Raw genomic sequence first — 16,311 nt, 5'->3', positions numbered from 1 at the left:
TGCCTTGTCTGAAACCTCACAGCAATTCCACGAGGGATTATTATTGTCTCCATTTCATAGCTAAAGAATAAGGCAGCCCGAAAGGTCACAGCCAACGGATAAGTGATTTTAGAATTTAACCCAGATCTTCCTGATGCTAGCGCCGGGCTCTGCTTATTAGACCTAAATCTTGAAGGGCAAGGGAGAGTTAGCCAGGAGAAGAAAGCGGGTGTGGGCCGAGTCCTAAGCAGGCTGGGGTTGAACTTCATTGGGCACCTACAACGTAGGTGCGTGCTCCTCTGCTAATTCCTGGCTTCCTGGAATCTACAGTCAAGCACGGGGCACGGTGGAGGCAAAGACAGGCAATCGCTACAACAGAGTGTGTGGGCTGAGACAAACTCCTGTGGAGACAAGGAAGGGAAGATGATTAGGGGCTGAGGGGTGGCGAGGGGGGCCTTTGTGCTTGGGGAAGTGGAAGTTCTCTTCCTCGGGAGAGGGGGACAGTCAATGGCACTGCAGGGGTTGACAAGGGCTTGTCATAGACATCCTGGGATGTCATGAGTGGATTTTATCCCGAAGCCACTGGGGGACTGTTGAATGGTCTTCAGCAATAGGTGGCATCATCGGCTCAGCCTTTCAGAGACCCCAGGTTGGGGCTGCGTGGGGAATGAGGAACGGGCGCAGGAAGCAGGGGCTTGTTGGGAGGATGCAGTAACACCGGGATGAGAACCGGGGAGGGACCAGCTCAAGGCCCCGAAAGTCCCGTCCTGGCAGCCTTGCCTGGCACGGTGCATCGACACTTAGGGCTGCCGAGTGCCACGCTGGTGTCTGTTGGTTGGTGTCTATAGCCATTAAAAAAAATTCTGTGTTACAGTTTGATCCGGATGGATATTTCTGGGCTATAATTCACTTATTCTGCACGGGTAAGTTTTAAAAGAATGCTTACTTAAATAAGGCTTATTGTTTAGATCTTATTGTGCATCCACTTTTTAGTGATGTTAGACAATCGAAAGATAAAATACAGGGTGTTGAGGTTAAAATTAAATGGAAATTCTTCATTTTGATTTGCCTGTTTTGGAGTTTTCCTTGAACATTCCATTTCCAATATAGTCTCCCCTTTTTCATGACAAATGTTAATGAACTTATTACCATGGCTCCAGTTCTCCTTGCTCAAGTCCACTTGTGGGATGCTGGTTGGTCTTCTCTAAAAATGGTGGGAAGAGATCCAGAAGTGTGTGCCAAAGACACTCTCATCAGTGCACAAAAACATTAAAAAAATGTAGCTGGGTGAAATAAAAGGACCATCTGACTATATTTCAAATCACATGTTTAGTGTTTCTTGTCTCATGTCCTCGAGGGGGGAGCAGTGCCCCGACCTTGTTATGCACTGTTCAGAAACCCAGTGCCGTTTCTTTCCCCTGCGCTCCATGCAGAGGCAACCAGCAGCCTCCTGGTAATCGCATCCTTCTGTGGATCATGAGCCCTCCTGCCCAGCGCTCTCTCTGTACTGAACGGCATTATCACCAGGACCATCCAGTTTGCATCCTTGAAACCCTTCGAATTTTGGTTGCCCCCTGTTGGTTGTGGGGGACCCTCCCAGGGAAGAGGGGCTTTTTTCCATGTGGATTTTATGCTTCCCTGGAATTGTAGGCAGCCCCTTACACAGAATGCCCTGTGACAGTAACACGTGTTGCTTCATTTTCAGGGGCTTATAAAATACTACAGAAGCCTCAGACACCCAGTGCATTAAGGTAAGCTTTCAGAGTTGGGTCAGTTGTTACCTGGTCAAGGAAAGGGGTGAGACCCACAGTGGCAGGAGTTGCTGCTGCTGTTCAGCCAGACACCCTGCAAGTCTGTGTTGCTGTGGGGGCAGCAGGCTCGACCCCCCAAAGCTCTTTCCCTTGTTTTTGAGCCATTCAGGCCATGTCCACCGGGACCTGAACTGTGCTGCTGTCTGCGATGTGCGAAGAGCAGGGAAGTCTGCCCTCTTCCTTCGGAGGCAGCCATCTAGGTGGGAGTTTTGCAAAAGTCACCTGACCAGCGGCCTTGGGCCCCAGTTTACTTCCTCTGGCTTGGCCCCTATCTAACTTGACTTGCTTTAGACGCACAAGCGTCCCCAGCCAGTAACTCTGTCCTGGGGTAGCAGGAGCCCTCTGTTGCCCGTGGTCACTGGCCCGACCTTCACGAGTGTAAATGAACAAGAGAACTCAGGCCTGGATTGGGCTGGAGTGGTGAGGCCAGAGGCCCGCCTCTACTCACCTGCCTTCCGGGTCCCAGGTCCTCCCGACGGCTGAGAGAGAAGGCCTGGGGCGGGTGGCTCCTGGGAGCAGTTACATGCTCTGAGGGTGTGTGGCTGTGGGTCCCTAGAGCACCTTTTTTTTAAAATAAAGAGATATTGCAGCAAAAAGCCAGTANGTCCTGGGGTAGCAGGAGCCCTCTGTTGCCCGTGGTCACTGGCCCGACCTTCACGAGTGTAAATGAACAAGAGAACTCAGGCCTGGATTGGGCTGGAGTGGTGAGGCCAGAGGCCCGCCTCTACTCACCTGCCTTCCGGGTCCCAGGTCCTCCCGACGGCTGAGAGAGAAGGCCTGGGGCGGGTGGCTCCTGGGAGCAGTTACATGCTCTGAGAGTATGTGGCTGTGGGTCCCTAGAGCGCCTTTTTTTAAATAAAGAGATATTGCAGCAAAAAGCCAGTACAGTTGCCAGATAAAACACAGGATACCCAATTAAATTTGAATTTCAGATAAGTGCTGATAATGAAGAATTTTTAGTGTTAAGTACCTACCATGTAATCTTTGGAGCATGCTTATACTGAAACACTATTCTTTATTTGAAATTCGGATTTATTTGGCTGCCCTGTGTTTTGTATATAGCAGCCCTAGAAGCTAGTCCGGTGGTTCCAGGTAGTTGACCCTCCTTCAAAATGGCCAATGGACCCAAGAAATAACCAGCCACAAGTGCAAATGTGTGTGATGGCCCTAAACTAGCAAATGTTTTTTTAACACGAGCCAGAAACTAGTTTCGAGTACGAAGTGCTCTTTGTACTCTTTATTGATAATTTATAAATGTGGTGACTTACACATAGATATACTTTAGTGACCCAAGATAATGACTACTTGTGTATGTAAAACACTTCTGTTATTTGATGTGTTATCCTTTTCTTCTTATTCCTAGTGACATTGACCAGCAGTACTTAAACTATATATTCAGGTAAGGTATAATTTGCATTTTCAAAGAGTAACTCATATGTTTCTAGAACTAATGGGTTTTACTTTCCAGTAATATTTTGATTTGGGGGTTCTGAAGCAATGTGCCTGCCAGGGAGGCAAACTAAGCAATTTGTGAGGTGGTCAGAAGCCGAGGGATGCAATAGTGGTCCTGCCCTCTGACCAGGAAGAGGGGCCTCTGTCCAGCCCCACACTTCAGAAGTGTGTCTTCCCGTGTCCCTCCCCATGGGGTATGGAGTTGGTAAGGCTGAGGGGACATTTTTTTTTGCAGAACCTCCGTTGTCGTCTGGGCCCTGGAATTCCCTGCTCAAATCGTCCAGAGCTCAATTCCAGGGTCTCCCTGGGTCTGTCTTCCCAACTCATTCCTAGGCCAGTGCTGCCCAAGGACAGGCTGTTCATGGTGGGGTGGGGTGTGGGTGGAGGGTACACTTGCAGGTGTGGTGTCCTCGTGCAGTGTGTGAGGCCCTCGGGTGCAGGATGCCACCTGAAGTGGGAGGGGGTGCCCTGGGAGTCAGGCGCCAGAGGCTGGTCACCCCATGGCACCACATTCTGACAGGAAGATTCAAAGACGCCAGGAATTCTATATTTTAATCTGGCCCTGCAGGTTGTTGCGAGGGCATACTTGTTCAGGTGGGACGAAGTTTAGGACTTGATTTATAACATTGAAATACGGTGTATGGATTTCCGTTTGCACCCTTGCCCCAAGCCAAGCTCTAGGGTTCAGCCCACTGACTGGAACAGCAGGGGAGTGGTCCTGGGCCTCAGCAGTCTCCGACTGCACTGTGCGGCCTCATTGAGCAGCAGCAAGCAGGTGAGCATGGCTGCTGGGAGCCCATGGTGGCCCGATGCAGTGACCTTTGTAGGGAGCGCAAGGTCAGAGAGGTGCCTTTGGACACTTCTAGAGGGAGGTGCTCAGCTTTAAACACTCAGCATTAGCTGTGTTCTCCATTTGCGGATAAAGCTCATAAAGTATCTTAGTATTTAAGTAAAACGCTCTTTTGAAGACAGGTTTCACCCCAAGCATGGCTGGGGGAGGCTTTTGTGCTCAGTGGGAAGCAATCATTAGTTCCACCCTGCCCAGCCCCACCAGCTGCCTTTTTAAGAGACCCCTTTGAGCAGTTCTCTTTCTCCACAGCACTTACAGCCACCCTGAGCGGCAGAGGGGCAAGGGGATGGGAAAGTGAGCCTGTGTGACCCTCTGCTAGCTCTCCTGTCCTCCCCTCTCCCAGCTCCTTCACCCTGGGTGAGCCTGGTGCTCGCAGCTCCCTGGCTGAGCCCATGGCTGAACCTGTGGCTAAAGCCACAACTCTATTGCCAAGTCTTCTTTCAGCACAAGTGAGGAAGGTGTGTGAGTCAGAAAGAAGGACACTATTCAGTGTACCTTGGCACTGGACACTGAGGACATCCCACCCAGTCTGTGGTGGCTCAGACCTGTGGGGCAGCTGTGCTGGTAGGAGCCAGCCCGAAGCTCTGCCCACCAGGGCCAAGAGCTGGTTTCATCTCTTCATTTCTTTTGAGAAAGCCAGGTAGTTGGATGGTTCTCTACTTTGGCACATACTCTTGTTTTCTTGAGGATGTACTTGCTCCCTGTTCTGACTCTGCAGTTTCTCTTATGGGTAGAGAGGTCTAGGGCCCATGATAGCGGGGGGGAAGGATGAAGGAAAGAATGAAGAAGGAAGTTGTATATGGGGCTGAAAATAAATGGAATGGTCTAAAAATGGTATGGCTTTGACAAGCATTTTGAGGAATTGAGGTAATTTATGAGAAATAAATATGGGATATATAGCTAGCACTTTTTCTTTTTAATATGAGCAGACACTAATTTCTGCTCATCTGTTAAACACAAAATTATCATAATGTTCTTTATTCATGCCCCACCTCCTTATTTTGCAGATGAAATATGTGTATGTGCATGTGTGTGTGTGTGTCAGAGGGAAGTAGACACATGTTCTCTCTGGGGTTGGATTTGTAAAACAGAACAATCTTTTGGAGTTTAGCCTATGGAGACTATTTCTTCATATTTTATTTCCCGTGAGCATAGGAATGTCTTCTGTTTTGTTCACTGCTGTATCTTGAAATGAGAACAGTGCCTGGTGCTGGCACTTACGAGGCACTCAACCAATATTTGTTGAATGAATGAATTACAAGGTACGCTGTTTATCTGACAGGANAGCACTTTTTCTTTTTAATATGAGCAGACACTAATTTCTGCTCATCTGTTAAACACAAAATTATCATAATGTTCTTTATTCATGCCCCACCTCCTTATTTTGAAGATGAAATATGTGTATGTGCATGTGTGTGTGTGTGTCAGAGGGAAGTAGACAGGTGTTCTCTCTGGGGTTAGATTTGTAAAACAGAACAATCTATTGGAGTTTAGCCTATGGAGACTATTTCCTCATATTTTATTTCCCGTGAGCATAGGAATGTCTTCTGTTTTGTTCACTGCTGTATCTTCAAATGAGAACAGTGCCTGGTGCTGGCACTTACGAGGCACTCAACCAATATTTGTTGAATGAATGAATTACAAGGTACGCTGTTTATCTGACAGGATATGCCTCTTGTATCGAAATTGGAGGAAGAGTTTCATTCCTAACCTCCGACTAGGTCTGCTGCCCGGATGGCATGGAATATTGGTGGCAGAGAGTGTGGACAGTGGGCTCAGGCCCGAGAAGGTGCCGCACACAGGCGCTGGGGGATGGGAGGGACTTTCAGGGAGGAAGCTGGGAGGGGGCCAAGGACAAACGGGGCCCACATGCGAGGAAAACCCCTCCTTCTCTTTTTCATCCTTTTTGACATCAATTGCCAACCAGTCCAGGTGGTTTTCAGGCATGTGGTGGATGGGATGGATCACTTTGTGGGCTGCCTTCTTGTACATTTAACCTGCCTTCTATGCAGTTGATTTTCTGGCAAAAAGAGACTTGGCGCATGTCCAACAGCTAGCTTTTAGAGTGTGGCCTGTTTGTCATTTAGAGTTTGCTATGTTCAGCTTGCAAATACTGTTTATAGATTAGGTGAGTTCGAAGATCATTAGTGGCATGGCTGACCCTCGGAGTGGGGTGTGGGTCCTTAGTCCGTCACAGGGTGGATTCAACCCACTGGCCCAGACCTAAAGTGTTTCCAGAGACTCTCATTCTCTCACTGAGGAGCTGGGTTTAGGCAGAATGAGACCATTCAGTGCAAGTAATGTGCTTGTAGGCCAATTTCATGTTTCCAAGTAGAATGATTGGAAGTGCGTGCTGTTTTCTCAGTGCTAGGGAAGCTTTCCTCACTACTCTGCTCTTTCTCTTTTAGTGCGGTGCTTCTGGCGTTCGCATCTCATCCCACAGGTAAACATTATTTTATCCGTTTGTTTGTTTTACATCACCCCTTCAATGCAGTGCCCTGGCCTGGTTATATCTCAGGGGCATTTTGTAAGAGAATGTGGTCGCCTTCCAGGATGTCAAACGCAAGGGTTAGAAGTAGCCTACATACTTGAGACTGTTCTTAATAACCGACGAGGGGATTACTGCCCATGGATTTATTTTTATCCTTTCTTGAGCTTTATTGTGTATGATTTCATCTGGCGCAATCTCAGATGTGCGGACAAGTTTCATAACTGCCAGGTAAGCTAGGGCTTGTGTGTCCTCTTCTGATTTCTTCCTTAAGCACCCAGAGTGGCTTTTCAGTTGTAAAACCAAAGGATTGGGTGAAAAGGTTCAAATTTACCTTATTTCTTTTTTTAGATTTATTTATTTATTTATCTTTAGAGGAGAAGGGAAGGAGAGAAGGAGAAAATATCAATGTATGGTTGCCTCTCGTGTGTCCCCTGCTGGGAACTGGCCTGCAACCCAGGCATGTGCCCTGACCTGGAATCGAACCACGATCCTGTGGTTCGCAGGCCCGCGCTCAATCCACTGAGCTACACCAGCTAGGGCTACCTTATTTCTAATTAACATCCTTTTACCATCTTTTGTCATATGTTATTGTCTCATCTTTTTTATTTATTAATTTTGTTTTAGGGAGGAAGAAACAGTGACTCGTTGTTCCACTTATTTATGCATTCGTTTATTGCTTTTGTATGTGCCCTGGTGGAGATCGAACCCACAACCGTGGCGGATCGAGATGCTCTAACCAACTGAGCTAGCTACCTGGGGCCTGTTGTCATCTCATCTTCATAATTCCGGATTAAAGTCAAGTATTAAAACTTTCCTTTACTTTGTTGCTGCATTAATTACTCCATACTTGCTTTTCAGATTCAGGAGTTGCCCACAATAACTCTAGTCCACTGTGATTTTTTTACTTTGAAAGGTTTTGAAGTCAACACCAAACACAAAGCAATAATATCTGTGTGTGGTATGGCTAAAAATACATGTTTTATTGGCTGCCCTCCTTAAACTAATGTTTATTGATCATTTTCTATGGTAAGGCCTTTCCCATGCCCTCAGGGCCTCGGTGTCCTTATCTGTAAAATGAAAAAAGTGGGCTGGATTATAGTTAAGGCTCCTTCTAGCTCTCATCCCGTGCCCCCAAATAATGGCAGCGTTCTGTTTATGTTTTGAGCCATTTCACCCTATTCGGACTGGTATCCTTAGGGAATTGCTGGCAGTGACTCAGAGAGTGTTTCGAAATTGTACGTGACAAAATAGAACCCGTGCTGTGTAAGGATAATTAGAATGACTTTTCTCTCAATGTATCATTCCACTCGTGCCCACACTGAAGCACATCTTCCCACTTCCACAGCCGGGTGTCGTCTCACAACTATGATTGCTATTATGTGCCAACTCCATGATCATTCGGTGAAAGCCTGCCATTCATTTGTATTGTAAAAGAAGAAATCATGGAGTTATCCCTAAACAGTTTCTGCTTGCCCGGACTGCTGGTTGCCTGCCTGTAATCATGTCTCATCACTCCTTCATGTAGCCAGGAGTTTGCCACCTGACAGATTCTTAAGAGCCTGTTAAGCATCCTCCCCATTGAAATGCGTTTTAGTCAAAGGTCTGTGGAAAGTTCTGTTTGCTGGTTCTTCTTGGTTGACATGTTCATTTATTCTCTGAGTGATTTCTAGTGGGTTTGGTGAATCATTTTCACCTAAAGAAATCACTCTGCCTTTCACCTAACAGGTTATGCTTGTTCATTGGTTACATTCCTGATTATTGGAACTGGAGGGAACCTTGGTAATTGATTACCCAGGGTGCCACCACATTCCACCAATGAGAAAGTGAAACCCAGAGGAATTATGGGAGGTGACTCATTCTAATTATCCTTACACAGCAGAGGGGGACTGGAGTTTAGGTCTGTCTCCCGACCCTCTGTCCAGGTTTTTCTTTTTAAATGCTTCCTTTTCAGTGATCTTACACTTACTATAAAGTCTCTTGACTGAGGGAATACTTCAGTCTGATGTCCCTAAATTTCTTTCTGGAAATTCTCTTGGTTAGGAGGGCATGGTGTTCACCAGTAGCCAAGCATGAAGACTGCTAGGAATCATTTATACATTTTAGGCAACATTCCCACATTTTACCTTGAGTAATCGCTAAGCTTTTAGGTCAAACCTACAATACCCTGAGCACCTAGTTACTCCCTGAACACAAAGCAGTCAGCAGCCTGAAGTTATAGAGTGGCCTGGGCTGGAGAGTAATTTAAAATAGGCTGTGGTTTCTTCTGGAGGTGAGGAAGATGTTCTGGAATTAGGTGGTGGTGACAGTTGTACAACCCTGTGAACACACTAACAACCACCGAATTGTAGACTTTGAAAGGGTGGACTTTATAGTTTATAAATTATATCTCAAGAAAAAATTGTATACGGGATAAAAAAAGGAACTCCCTTTTATTTGAGAACCTGTTTGGAGCTCATTTGTGCCTGAAAAATATTTTAGCAAGGATTAATTTTTCTCCCAATTATATTTTAAGTTAAAAAAAAAGAATGGACAGCCCTGGCTGGTGTAGCTCAGTGGATTGAGCGCGGGCCTGCGAACCACTGGGTTCGATTCCCAGTCAGGGCACATGCCTGGGTTGCAGGCCAGTTCCCAGCAAGGAATACACGAGAGGCAACTATACATTGATATTTCTCTCCCTCTCTCCTTCCCTTCCCCTCTAAAGATAAATAAACAAAATCTTTTAAAAAATTTAAAAAAAGAATGGACATTAGACATCAGACACTCATTTCTCGTGCCTTCTCCTACAGGCTTTGATCACGTCACATGGTGAATGGGTGAGGGCAGGTCTCTGGTGGGCAGCTCAGGCAGTCATAAAATCTGTGGGGTTCATCAGAGAGAGGTGTGGTGTGCCCTGGAAGGACTTCTGGCTGGGGCTTTGGTTTGTTACAGTGTTGGGGTAGTTGGGGTGGTAGCTTTGAAGAGGCCAGAGATAGGAAGTGGCTTCTGAGAAGGATTTTGCTGGGCCGGTGGGCCTGGCTGCGACTTTTCTGTCAGTGGCAGAGGTGACCTTGGCCTACCTTGCTGTTTGTTGCTGAGGCTCCCCCTCGAAGTCCAGTGAGCCTCAGTAACCATCACAGCAGGGCTCTGACATGGGCCCTGGCCAAGGTGGGTGGGAGTTATGTACAGACCAGTGTCAGCCTTTCAGAAGAGTCCGGAGATTTCCATCCAGACCAGCACCAAGTTCAGGACCTAACCCATGGGGGCCCCACACCTCGTATTAGGTGTGTTAAGTAACCCAAAGGTGCTGTTTTTATAAAGGTGCTCTGTGTGTGTTTGCCATGATCATGATTGTTGGTTCCTAGAACTTATACAAATTGTGTGTCAAGGGGTCTTAAACAGGTGCGTTGCTTCTCCTGTCAGCTCCTGTCAGGGGAGCGTCACTGACCGGAAACCTTGGTAGAGGTGGGGCTGGTCCATGAACCCCTTCTCGGATGAGGACAGCTGAGTAACAAAACGATCTTGACTAGAGGCGGGATCTACTTGTGAAATCCACATAAAAAGAGACTGTTCCTGCTTTAAAAAAAGAAATATATTTGATATTTAACATTGTATTTGTTTCAGGTATACAACATAATGATTTGATATATGTATATATTGTGAAATGATCACAAGTTTAGCTAATTAACACCCATCACCACACATAGCTACAGTATTTTTTCTTACGAGAACTTTTGCGGTCTTTCTTAGCAACTTTCAAATCTATGATACAGTATTGTTAACTCATAGTCACCACGCTGCCCTTTACATCCCCACACTTACTTATCTTGTAACTGGAAGTTTGTACCTGTGACTACCTTCACCCGTTTCACCCACCCAGCACCCCCACCTCCAGCAATCACCAGTCTGCTCTCTGTACCTGTGAGTTCAGGTCTTTGCTTTGTTTTTGTGTTAGAGTCACATGTAAGTGAGATCATACGGTATTCGTTTTTCTCTGTCTGAGTCAGCTCGTTTACCGTAACTCCCTCAAGGTCCACCCATATCATCACGAATGGCAGGATTTCCTTTTTTTATGCTAAATATTCTACTGTGTATATACCCTATTTTCTTTATCCATTCACCCATCAATGGGCACTTAAGTTGTTTCCATGTCTTGGCTATTGTGAAGGAGCCTGTCCAGGTTTTGATCAGCTGTAGCTTCCAGGAACCCCCTGGGCCACCAAGGCAGATGCGGTCCTGCTGTCTGAGGTTGCGCAGTACCCAGTCTGTGCAGCTGCAGGCAGAGGCCCAGCGCTTCAAAAAGCATTCGGGTACAGCAAAGCACTTAGATTTGTGAGAGTGGATAGCTAAGGCAGCTCGGGATTAAGGTAGGGGTTTGATACGCGCACATTGATGGAAGCTCACAGTCTAGAATACCCATGGGAGATAAGTTTTCTGAGCTTTACAAACTCAGGTTAATTGCCCTGCACTCTTTTGTGGGTCCTGGTATTATTTTCTCCTAGTCGTATACTGTTGACTTCAAAGCTTAAGCAAACTTAACAGTTGAAGAAAATTTTCTTTCTACAGAAGTATTCAAGGACTGCCGAGACTGGGCAGCTCCACTTCCTGCTGATTTGTTTACTTTCTCCTTGGACCCATGGGTAACCTACACATTTTTAAGACAGAACAGCACTTTATTTCTTCCCACTTGCTTACTGTCCTCTCTACCTAGACCGTCCACTGCCAGGCCTGAGTGTGGGTCAGGGAGAGCACCCTCCTCATTCCCCACACCTGTAGCAATTAAGACACAGAAATTGTCAGGGACCATAGGTACAGTCTCTTTTTGAAGGACCTGTTAATAATTTCTGACATTTTAAAATGAAACTTTATTGTTTTTCATTTATTCTCACCTCTTCTTTTTTACTTGCATCTTACTTTTTCATAGCACATTTAAAACACTTTAAAATTGAGATATAATTTACATATATGAAATGCACATATCTTAAATGTACAGCTTGACTAATTTTGACTAAAATATACAGGCCTGTCCAGAAAAAGTCCAACCATTGTTAATATGACAAGAATGGTTTGCACGACATTGATGTAACCTGGCAGCCAAGGACAGTGGACTGAAATGCGCATGTGTGAACAATGATGACTTCACTGTACTAGTCAGTGGGGGTAGTAGACACCATTGAGTGGGCGTGTGTACTGTGTGGCCATCACATTCAAAATGACTGAATGAGTAGAGCAATGAATCTGTATCAAATTTTGTGTTAAGCTTGAACATTCCTCTGTGGAAACTATTCAGATGATTCAGAAAGCTACCAGTGATTGGCAACTTTATCACAACAACACACCCACTCATGCATCATGTCTCATGCAGAGATTTTTGGCAAAACATCGAATCACCAGGTGACTCAGCCCCACTACAGCCCAGATTTGGTGCCCTGTGACTTTTGACTTTTCCCAAGACTAAAATCACCTTTGAAAGAAAAGATTTCAGACCACCGATAAGATTCAGGAAAATAGGACGGGGCAGCTAAAGGTGATTGAGAGAACTGTGTGAGGTCCCAAGGTGCCTACTTTGAAGTGGACTGAGGCATCATTGTCCTTTGTACAATGTTTCTTGTATCTTATATCTTCTTCTTTAATGTCTCTTTTTCATAGTATGTGGCTGGATACTTTATGGATAGGCCTCATACCTGTGTAACTCATACCCCATCAAGACATAGAACATTTTTGTCCCTACAAAGATTGCCTCATACTGCTTGTTAGTCATTCTCTGCCCACCCAACACCAAAAGCTGCTACTGATCTGATTTCTGTTACTATAGAGAAGTTCTGTCCATTCCAGAGCCTCATAGCAATGGAGTGATACTGGAAATATTTCACCATGTGTGGCTCTTTCATTCAGCATAGTGTTCAGAGAGTCATCCAGGTTGTTGTATGTATCACTTATCTATTCCCTTTTACTGCTGAGTAGTGTGCTATTGTATGAACATACGACCTTCGGAACACAGTCTCCATTTGATTCAATACATCTACTGAGGCTTTTTTTCCACTGCTCAAAACAGTTTTTGAACTTGTCAATTTGATGTCTTTTAGTTTTGCCATTTATTCTCTTTAGTTCTGCCATTTTTTGTTTTACCTCTTTCACATTTTGCTTTGAGGATCTTTTTCATCTAGGGAAACAAAAACAAAAGTCACTTAGGGTGAGATGGGGTGAATGGAGAGGGTGGGGCATGGAGGTCATGCAAGTTTGTGTCAAAAACTGTTGAACACTTAGTGTAGCATGGGCAGGTGTGCTCTTAAATCACCCATCATGAAATGAGCAGACACACTGAAAGAGTCTTCAAAAACAAAAAATTTCACTGAAGCAGAACGCAGCCTCTCACAAAAACACCAGCTGGCACACTGATACAGATGGGTTCCTATGACACTCACCTAGTGGGGAAAGCCTGTACTATAAGGGGCCCGCCCTCCAGAAGATAATTACAGTTTTTTTTAATCCCCCTTCGAATGTTTTCTTGCCTCTTGGATAAATACCCAGGAGTAGAATTTCTGGGCCTTAGAATAAGATGTATTTATAACTTTTAAAGAAATGCTAGTTTTCTAAAGTGCTATACCATTTTATACTCCCACCCAGAAATGTATGAGAGTTTTAGTTGCTCCACATCTTCACCAATGTTTGTTGTTGTCAGTCTTACTTTAGCTATTCTGGGCCTTGGATCCTGGTCACTCAGTAGCACTTTTGACTTAGCTGTCCTTCTCACTTGCTCATGAGTGACTAGAAAGATAAGCTTTCTTGTAGGTACAGATGATGTGGCTTACGTTACAACCTTTGGGATGCACTGGGGCGTGATGGTAGGGATCAGGTCGATGACGGTTCCTCACGTCCTAGGTGCAGGCCCTGCCATTTTTTCCGCTTAGCCACTGGGTTCCTTTCTCCTCTGGTGGAATCAACCTCCTCCTTTCATCTTTCAACCTCATGCAGAGTCTCCAAGAATGTGGGAACTTTGCTTCCCCCAGGACTGTTTTAAACAGTAATAAAGAAGAGAAATCCCCCCCTGTGTTTGGAAGTTTGCATTTCATATCTGCATGGGGCCCCTCCTCTGCAATGGTCAAGAGAGAGAATCGCAAGGCACAGGAAAAGCTGGGAGAACCACAGGAATCTGACCCAGAAATGACCTTGGTACCTGGTGTGTCTATTGCTCGTGTGCGAGATAACGCAGGCAGCACTAATCCCTTCTTGGAATGGACCTTGCATTTTCCTGCCAGTTTGGAGGGCTAATTGTGGTGAGAGGAGATTTTCTCGATGTTCAGATATCAATTACGCTCGAATGCGGTAAGATTGTGCCACACTTTCACTGTGGCGATTTCATGCGCTGTGATCTTGGAACAATGGGATTCACTTCCTCACTCAGAGATCCAGCAGAATTTTAGCTGGGAGCCTAGGACTTGGAGGCTCAACTCGGACTTTGTCATCAGCTGCATGTTGATGCCGAAAAACATGGTTATGACTCTTGAGCCACCCAGTTTGTGCTTAAATTGTGCATTCTCCACTAGATGGTACAGGGATGTTATTGTTGTTTTAGCATCTTTCCAGATTTTTAAGGCTCCTGGATCTAGTCTTTATGTGGTTGGGGTCAGCCAGCCACACACTACACACTACAACAGCTTCAGGGCTATTTGTAGCATGGTCGTTAACCTTGGTTGTTTAGAGGCTGGTATGCACCCTGTCTGGCTAAGAGCGCTTCTTTGGTTAAAGAGGAGGCAGGCTGAAGGGGTCAGGCATTTGGGTCAGTTTGAAATTGAGGACCAGCATAGTCAACTGGAGGGTGTTTAGAACATTCTCTCCAAAGAAAACAAGCGGATACTCTCAGTTCAGTAGTGAGTCCTATGAGTCAGGGCTGGTCCCAACCCAGTGGGTGCGAGTGATGAGTTAAGAGAGAGTTGCTGGACTCTCTCTTAAGGACTTGATAGTTTCAGAAGAAGAGAAAGGCATGAAGTCAGCTCAGTGCTGTGTGAGAAATGTGTGGCGGTTTTAGCAATGGCTGAGAGTGAGCTGTTCTCTCTCTTAGTAATTTATAGGATCAATGGTCAGGATTTTGGTGAGGGCTTTAATCTAACTGATTAATTCCCTAGGTTGGTGATTTTTTTTTTTTTGTATCCTTCTCCCTGTCTACCTCTGACCCCTCCCCGCACCCAGGGCTGGGCTGGAAAGGTCGCCAATGCACCGAGTCTAGTTCACCTCCTGACAAAGGCTGGGTGCTGAAGAGTCAGTGCCCCAGGAATCGTAAGGGCCTGCGTTCACTTCATTTCCCTCCCTGCCCATGCCTGGTGATCACACGGACCTTGCCACAGTTTCTCTCAGTGAGAGGGACCTGGGAAAGGGCCAGGAAGCAAGAGCTGCCACAGGGACCGAACAAATCCTCCACGGGTGTCCCTTCCACCACCTGAGCAGGGGGCTCTGCCCTCCCTCTAGGACCGGGGTGCCCAGGGGTGCCTCAGCTGTCACTTCTGTGGGGAAGGGGACTCCAGATGGTGGTCTTCCTGCCTGAGATGTCTGAGCCTGATGATGCCATTTCCAAAGGCCCTCCACCCATACACGTCCCTAGCAGACAACAAAGGTACTCAGTGGAATCGTGGCAGAAAGAGGACAAGAACTCTTAGCCTCTTGTCCTGGTGCATGAAGACCAGATCCCACGAGACCCTCTCCTTTTCGTTAAACACACGCACATATGCATAAAAGGGGCAAAACAATAGTCGCGATTAAAAAAATTACCCAACCTTCCAGAGGAATGGAATTCAGAACTTTCCTTCCCAATACTAGATGGCTGAGTCATTTGCGGTCCTTCAGGTCTCTGAGGAAGTCTGGCAGGCCATGTGTCTTTTGTCCCGAAACTCTTGATTAATAAGAGTAGTGATGAAGGAAATACTGTCTATACATCCCTCTGCACACCTCACACACTGTGAACAGTCAGAAGCCTCGTCCCCTCTTGCTCCGGTCCATCCAAAACTGAGAGGCAGACTCAGGCTGGGGGCCTGGACTGCCTGGCTCCTCTCGGCCTCAGAAATTCCAGATTTGGAAGGATTAAGCTATCTGCTGTGGAAATGCTTAATTCCTTTTCTCTGGACATTTTTGGAAGGCTTTCTGCTTTTTTAATCTCCTGACTTCTTGTTTGTGACCAAGTTCAAATTCCAGAGAGGGAAGCAGCCAATATGTGTGATTATTTCCTCTTGCACCAAGTGGAACTAAAAGAATGAACTTACTTCACTAGAAATAAATGTACCCTTTGGACCTTAAACTCAAATGAGCGTGCATGGTCAGTCTGGCCCTGCACCGTTTGTGCCGTAATTAAACACAAAAATTGGGGGGGGGAAAGAAGTCAGAGGCATGCTTTCACAATCTTTTTTTAGCCATAAGGCAGAAAAGAATAGAACTTTTTGAAGACAAGCCTTTTTTTGGGTCCTGCGCTCTGCCCTTGGCGGGATGGCCACCTTGGCAAAGAGGACAGACCCGAGGGTTGCAAGTGACAGGTTCACACTGTGGCTCCATCAGTCAAGAGTTGTGTAGTATTAGGCCAATCTCTTAACTTCTCTGAGCTCCGGTGAAAAGGCAGGAAACAAAACTTCACAGAGTTGTTATAAGGATGGAAAGATAATCTACGTGAAGCTTTCAGCATGGGACCCTGCCCAAGGCGGACTCTCACTAAATGGGCGTTATTATCATCATACTGTTATTATTATAAGAAAATGCCTATAGCATAG

The 16,311-nt window shown here is 46.0% G+C and overlaps 1 protein-coding gene across 2 annotated transcripts in view; it reads left to right on the top strand.

Annotated features, from left to right (window-relative positions):
* SLC35D4 (solute carrier family 35 member D4) overlaps nt 1-16,311 on the top strand; it is a 114,091-nt gene that overhangs the window by 46,238 nt on the left and 51,542 nt on the right. For both annotated transcript variants that reach the window (XM_037031914.1, XM_037031919.1), the window contains exons 8-11: nt 854-902; nt 1,685-1,730; nt 3,154-3,189; nt 6,501-6,535. In XM_037031914.1, the coding sequence (XP_036887809.1) occupies nt 854-902; nt 1,685-1,730; nt 3,154-3,189; nt 6,501-6,535 (166 nt within the window). The remainder of the gene's footprint in view (nt 1-853; nt 903-1,684; nt 1,731-3,153; nt 3,190-6,500; nt 6,536-16,311) is intronic.

The sequence above is a fragment of the Sturnira hondurensis genome, unplaced genomic scaffold (assembly GCF_014824575.4).
Source record: "Sturnira hondurensis isolate 20B ecotype Veracruz unplaced genomic scaffold, ASM1482457v3 Scaffold0001872, whole genome shotgun sequence".
Taxonomy (NCBI): Eukaryota; Metazoa; Chordata; class Mammalia; order Chiroptera; family Phyllostomidae; genus Sturnira; species Sturnira hondurensis.
The sequence above is the reverse complement of the archived record's forward strand: the minus strand, read 5'-3'. Positions and strand labels throughout refer to the sequence as shown.